This window comes from Drosophila ficusphila, unplaced genomic scaffold (assembly GCF_018152265.1).
Source record: "Drosophila ficusphila isolate 14025-0441.05 unplaced genomic scaffold, ASM1815226v1 contig_417, whole genome shotgun sequence".
Lineage (NCBI taxonomy): Eukaryota > Metazoa > Arthropoda > Insecta > Diptera > Drosophilidae > Drosophila > Drosophila ficusphila.
The window spans coordinates 1-6,189 of record NW_025064331.1 but is presented as its reverse complement, the minus strand read 5'-3'; the positions used below and the strand labels follow the sequence as shown (position 1 = coordinate 6,189).

Here is a 6,189-nt window from a genome sequence, read left to right as displayed (position 1 = left end):
TTATGTTTATTAAGTACAAGAGTTGTTTATTAGCGGCACAAGGGCGACGGCAGAATAAATGCAAAAAAGATGACGCAGAACAAACCCAGGCCAGTTGGTATAACCTTAATCGACGACTTCGCAACGACTTAGCGACGACTTCTTAGCGACAACTGTAGCGACTGCTTAACTATTTTCGGCAATGCAAAGCTGCATATGGAACGACAAAGAAGTAACAAAGTGATAAATGATAAGCGAAAAGAAGAACAAAGCGATGATTAAGGGGATTGCCTCGCAGGGCAAGAGAATTTAAGAGAATTGCCTCGTAGGCCAGTTCACAATAGTTTTTAGTTATGATGTTAAGAAAACAAAAGCGATGTTATTTAAGTTGTTTGGGCTGGACCAAACATTCTCCCCCGCCGGAAGGCCAGGGCTTTCAACATCATCCTTCGTAGGCAAAGGCACAGTTTGGCGACAGCTCTCTTGGTTAATCCTGTTGCGGGTATTCAGGACAGCGACCTGACAGATTTCATCCTTCCCCTTACCAGCTCTAGCACTAATGAGCTAATGGCCATTTAAGCGGTGGTAGATTTTCATCCTTGATGAGACGACATCGTTGATCTGCAGACTGGGTTGGGGAGAACGCCACTTGGATCTCTGCTGAAGGAGCGTCAGGTACTCTTCACGCCATCGTTTCCAAAAAGTTTCCTGCAAATAAGAAATTTTCAGCCAACGATCAAGTCGGTTGACATTTAGGTTGGTTAGAGATGCGGTTCGCTGAAGCTGGTAAGCAGGACCGCCAGTTAAAAAATGTGCTGGAGTCAGGACATCAAGGTCTGCTGGATCCTCCTGATAGGGCAGCAGCGGTCTAGAGTTGATGATGGCCGAGATCAAAAAAACGATGGTGCGCAACTCATCAAATCCTAGTGCGGAGTGCGAAATAATGCGATAAAGATGATGCTTGGCTGTCTTAACTGCGGCCTCCATAAAACCTCCAAAATGTGGCGATCTGGGTGGAATAAATTTCCATTCATTGATGGACTCTGATAGACAGAAACTCTAGATTGTCTTCAAATGGTCTTCAGCTAAAAGTTTGGTAAAGTTGGTAGCATTATCAGATTAAATGCATTTGGGACGACCTCTTGTGGCAATAAATCGTCTGAGGGCTGCCAAGAATGTTGGTGTGGATAAATCAGCAACCTAATTTTATACGCGCTGCCTTGGTTGCAAAGCATATAAAAATACATATGTAACATTTCAACGGCTGGCGTTTGCGTCCTTCAGGCTTTTAAAGGAATGGGCCGCAGTAGTCCACTCCAGTGACAGTGAAGGCCTTGCAAGAATCCACGCGTTCCTTTGGCAGGTCTGCCATAACGTACTGAAATGTGCTTGGCCGAGCACGACAGCAGCAGATGAACCTGGTGACCACAGCAGCGACTGTTCTTCTCCCCGATGGGCCAATAGTGGAGTCTGATTTTGGCCAACAACGTAGAGGTCCTGCGTGAAGGCTTTCTTCGTGGAAGTGCTTGATGGGTAAAGCTTCCTGGGCAGGATCATTGGGATGTCGAGAGTCCAAGGGTAGACTTGAGTTCGATAGTCTACCTCCGACTCGTAGAAGACCAAAATCGTCAACAAATGGCGACAGCGATGACAGGCAATTTGATGGCTTCAGGACATGGTTGGCCTGAATTGCTTTAAAATCAGCCCCACATGACAGCTCGCTGCACAGCTCGGAACTAGGAGGCGTGTACCATTTCTGTAAATCTGAAACAGTCAGAGTGGGTGATCTAAGTCGAAACAAGAATTTGTATATGTATGAAAAAAGTCCGCTGCATAGCTGAAAATGAATTTTCAAACTTGCACTTAGATGTCAGATCAATGGGTGACGTCAAAACCAAACACGAATTGCCTTGCGCAGCCCAATCTATCCAGCTGGATGGATCGAGGTAGCAGCAAAGAATGAAGGACTCATGAAACCAGAGATCGGACGCGTTCAATTCCATGGGCAAGGCTCCTCTGGATATGATGTCAGCAGGATTTAGTGTAGTAGGTGTGTGAAGCCATTCCATTCCGGTAGACAGTCTTTTTGAATGGATGCTACTCTGTTAGCAACGAAAGTTGTGAATCGGGATGACTCACTATTTAGCCAAGCTAAGACTACGGTTGAATCGCACCAGCAGAAGTGTGGACCTGAAAATATATCGCAGCATAGATGATTGGCTAACAGAATCGCTCCGCATGGTTCAAGCTTCGAAATCGACAGAATCTTTAAGGGCGCTACTCGAGACTTGGAACACAATAGTTGGGCGTTGGATTTGTTAGCAGATCTGGATACAATATACGCATGCTCTATGGGCGGACATGCTAGCATCGCAAAACCCATGAATTTCGATTGATCCCTTTGGTAGTAATGCAAATCTGGGAAAAGTCGTCCTTTCTACGCTGCTAAACTGAAGGCACATACTGGACCAGGATGAGCTTAAAGATTCGGGCAAGCTTTCATCCCAGTGTAGCTTCTCCTTCCAGAGCTCCTGTAAGAAGATTTTGGCCTTGGTTATAACGGGGCTTATGAGCCCAAGCGGGTCATAAAATCGGGATACTGTCGAAAGCACAGAACGTTTGTTTGGCTTGGTTATGGACTGCGTAGGCAAGTAAGAGAAAAGAAGGACATCTGATGCAGGATCCCAAGCCAATCCGAGAGATTTTGGTTATGTCACTTCCATCGTGAAACTTCAGGAATGTTTCTTTCTCCTTTTCTGGAACATTTTCGAGAACGACTGGGATATTGGAGCACCACTTTCGAAGCATGAAGTGGCCTTTCGCTAGCAAGTCCTTCGTTTGATAAGAATCTCCTCGACTTCTTCAATGGAACTGCCACCTGTGATCAAGTCATCAACATAAAAATCACGTCTGACGATTTGAGACCCTACAGGATATTTCGACTGCTCATCCATGGCCAACTGATGCATCGCTCGAACTGATAGAAAGGCGGCGGGCTTGGTACCGTATGTTACGGTATCCAACTTGTAGATGCTGATGTCATCCTGATCAGAATCGCGCCAAAGAATGCATTGCAAACAGCTGTCTGACTTGGCTATTCGAACACAGCGATACATTTTCCCAATATCTCCAGTGAGAGCAACTGCAAAGGTACGAAAACGGATTAAAATATTGAAGAGCTTAGCCTGTAGGGTAGGTCCTGCCATCAACGTGTCATTCAACGAAATTCCAGATGATGAAGCTGCTGATCCATCAAATACGACACGTAGCTTGGTGGTCGTGCTATCTTCCTTAAAGACGCAATGATGCGGAGGAAAAAATCTGCAGTGCTTTCTATCATCTGGCGGGACAAGCGACATATGATTGAGTTCCAGATACTCCTTTATGAAGTTAGAGTATTGTTCCTTGACATCAGGATGGCGTTCCAGTTTTCGCTCCAAGTTGAGAAAACGGCGAAATGCTTGTTGGTATGACTCTCCAAGTCCATCGATTTTTCCAGTTTTCGGTAGCTGAACTTCGTATTCACCAGTGGGTAGTCGAACGAAGGTATTATGGAAATGGTCCTCGCATTCCGTTTCTTCTTTGGTGAATTTCGAGCTTTCCAAAGGACAGGATTCTAATTCCCAAAATCGCTGCAGAAGATCATCAATTCGATCTTCAGGCTCTGGCATTTTACCTGAAGTTGATTGAGAGGCAACGAGACTGTGGCTAGTTTGTGTCGTGCCACCAGAGACAACCCATCCAAGTCGAGTTTTTTGAAGAGCTGGGAAGATGGGGGGCAAGCTTGATTTGTCCGATACATAAAACGTAGAACAAACTTGCTCCTATGAGAAGGTCAATCCTCTTCGATTTGTTGAATTCCGGGTCAGCCAATGGTAGATTTGACGGGATATTCCATGGCGATGAGTCGAAATTGAAATCAGGCTGATCGTTGACAATGGAGGATGCAACCACGGCTTCAATACTTGCAGAGTAATTGGTAGAGTTGGATGATATACTCAGCTGGACAGCATAGCCTGTAGTTCTGAAGCTAGAATCTCCAAGACCAGATAAAGCAGCAGCAGATTTAGTCCTTTTGAGCTGAAGGAGGTGCACGAATCTAGATGTTATAATGTGAACTTGCGAGCCTGAGTCGGAATGGCACGACAAGGTATTGGACTACCAGCTCTGTTTTTAATAAAAACATTAGCAGTTGCCAAGAGCACAAAGTTGCAAACTTGAGGTCCTTCGAAAGAGGAAGAAGCTGAGTCAGAGGGCAGCGTGCAAGCCAGTGAGTACTGATTTGGAAGAACCTTGAGCCATATTTACTGGGGTCAGCGAAGGCTGAGTTGGCGATGGCATTGCAAATGACGGTGGTGCGTCTCCCAAATGAAGCAATGTATGATGCTTGGATCCACATTTCCCAAAAAGATGCCCGTCTTTAAGGAATTTATGCACAAGGACATCTTCTTTACTTCCTTCAGCCTTAGTGCTGGGGAAAGATTCCCAAATCTCGTGCACGTATATATGGGGTCGCCAGTATCGCTGCAGAATCGGCATCGTGATGGACTGGCAGCTAGTAGGGCCTTGCTAGAACGATTTTGCCTTCCAGATGAGTTGCTGGATGAATGGGTAGCCATGGCAAGCTCCACATTCTCTAGCGTCTGGCAACGTTCTTTCCAGAAACTTTGAAAACTCCTCCCACGATGGTATTTTTCAACAGAGCACGATTCCTCCCACTTGGCTTGGGTAGATGGATCCAGCTTTTGCACCAAGGCTTGAACAATGAAGCAATTTGCAATTTGCTCTTGATCGCCCAATGCTTGAAGAGCCCGCATGTGACTGATAAGCCCATCAGAGAGTTCTCTTAACTTGCCAACTGACCCAGCTTCGATCGTCTTTAGGCCAAAGATTTGGCAGCATGTGCCTGAAAAACAATGCGTTTTTATTAAATCTATTATTTAATACATCAAGAGCGATACTGTAGTTGCTGTCAGAGATTTCCAGTGATTTTATGGTGTCAGGGCTGCATCCTGAGGCAGGAGCGCAGGTGCTGCAGTTTTTCGATGTTGGAAAGGCCAGGATCCTTGTCGATGATCGTCGAAAACATGGCATGGAAATCGGCCCATTGAGTGTAGCCGCCACTAAATGTTGGGAGTTTAAGATCCGGCAATCGAGATTTTTGAGTTACAAAAACCGAATGAGACGAAAATGGCTCTTCTGCACGAAATGTTGAGGATAAAGGCACAGTCGAATTGCTTTCGAATTCCACGGATGCGGACCTTTAGGGGGCTATAAGTTCTTCGAAATGATCTCGTAATGGGCTACCGATTTCACTGTAGTCTTACTTTTCTAAGTTGTCATGAGCCAGGCAGAAACAATCACTCAATTTATTAACAAGGTCTTCCCGCACACTAAGATCATTGTCACACATGCCTCTAAGCATTTCCACTGTTAATTGCTTATTTATTGTTTCGGCACGTTGCCAAATTGATTCGGCTTTAAGCTTAAAAAAGGTAGCTTGAGTTTGAGGCGAAAGGGTTTTGTCTTCTACCGACATGTTTCACTTAAGGCAAGACACCCTGTACATAACCAAACGAACGTAGCACAAAAGGGAGAAAAAACACGCGATAATACCGCAAGCGAGAATTGCACAGAGGGCAAAATGCCACGCGGCCAATGACCTTCGACTTACACCGATTCAATTTTTATTAATTTTATAATTAAATCACTTTAAAAGTTGTGATTATCTCGCCGGGGCCTGCAAAATGTTGAGTTAGCGAGCTTTTCACTAACTATTTTGGCAAGATAACACAAAGATTTAATTTAGTTTTATAAAGGTTTATTTAGTTAGCTTCATTAATTATAAAAAGTTTTGTTTCAAGTTTATTCACTTATGTTTATTAAGTGTAAGAGTTTATTTAGCGGCATAAAGGGCGGCGACAAAATAATACGAAAGAATGCGCGGACAACCGAATTGGTCGGAGCGTTAAATGCAACGATCTAGCAACGACTCACAACGACTGACAATCATGAACACTATTTTCGGCAATGCAGCCGCATGAGCTTGATGAAAAAGCACGAATGATAATGATAAGCGAAGAACAAAGCGATGGTTAAGAGAATATCTCAGGGCAAGGAATTGGGTGAGAGCTGCCTCGCAGGGCAAGCTGAATTTGGTGAGTTGTTTCGCAGGGCAAGCGAATTTAAGAGAGTTGGCCTCGCAGGGCA

The 6,189-nt window shown here is 44.8% G+C and overlaps 1 protein-coding gene across 1 annotated transcript; it reads right to left on the bottom strand.

Annotated features, from left to right (window-relative positions):
* Nucleotides 1–2,801: 2,801 nt before the first annotated feature.
* LOC122320260 lies at nt 2,802–3,650 on the bottom strand. The gene has a single exon (XM_043208387.1). It carries the CDS (start codon nt 3,648–3,650, stop codon nt 2,802–2,804), a length of 849 nt encoding a protein of 282 aa, XP_043064322.1.
* Between the last annotated feature and the right edge of the window lie 2,539 nt (nt 3,651–6,189).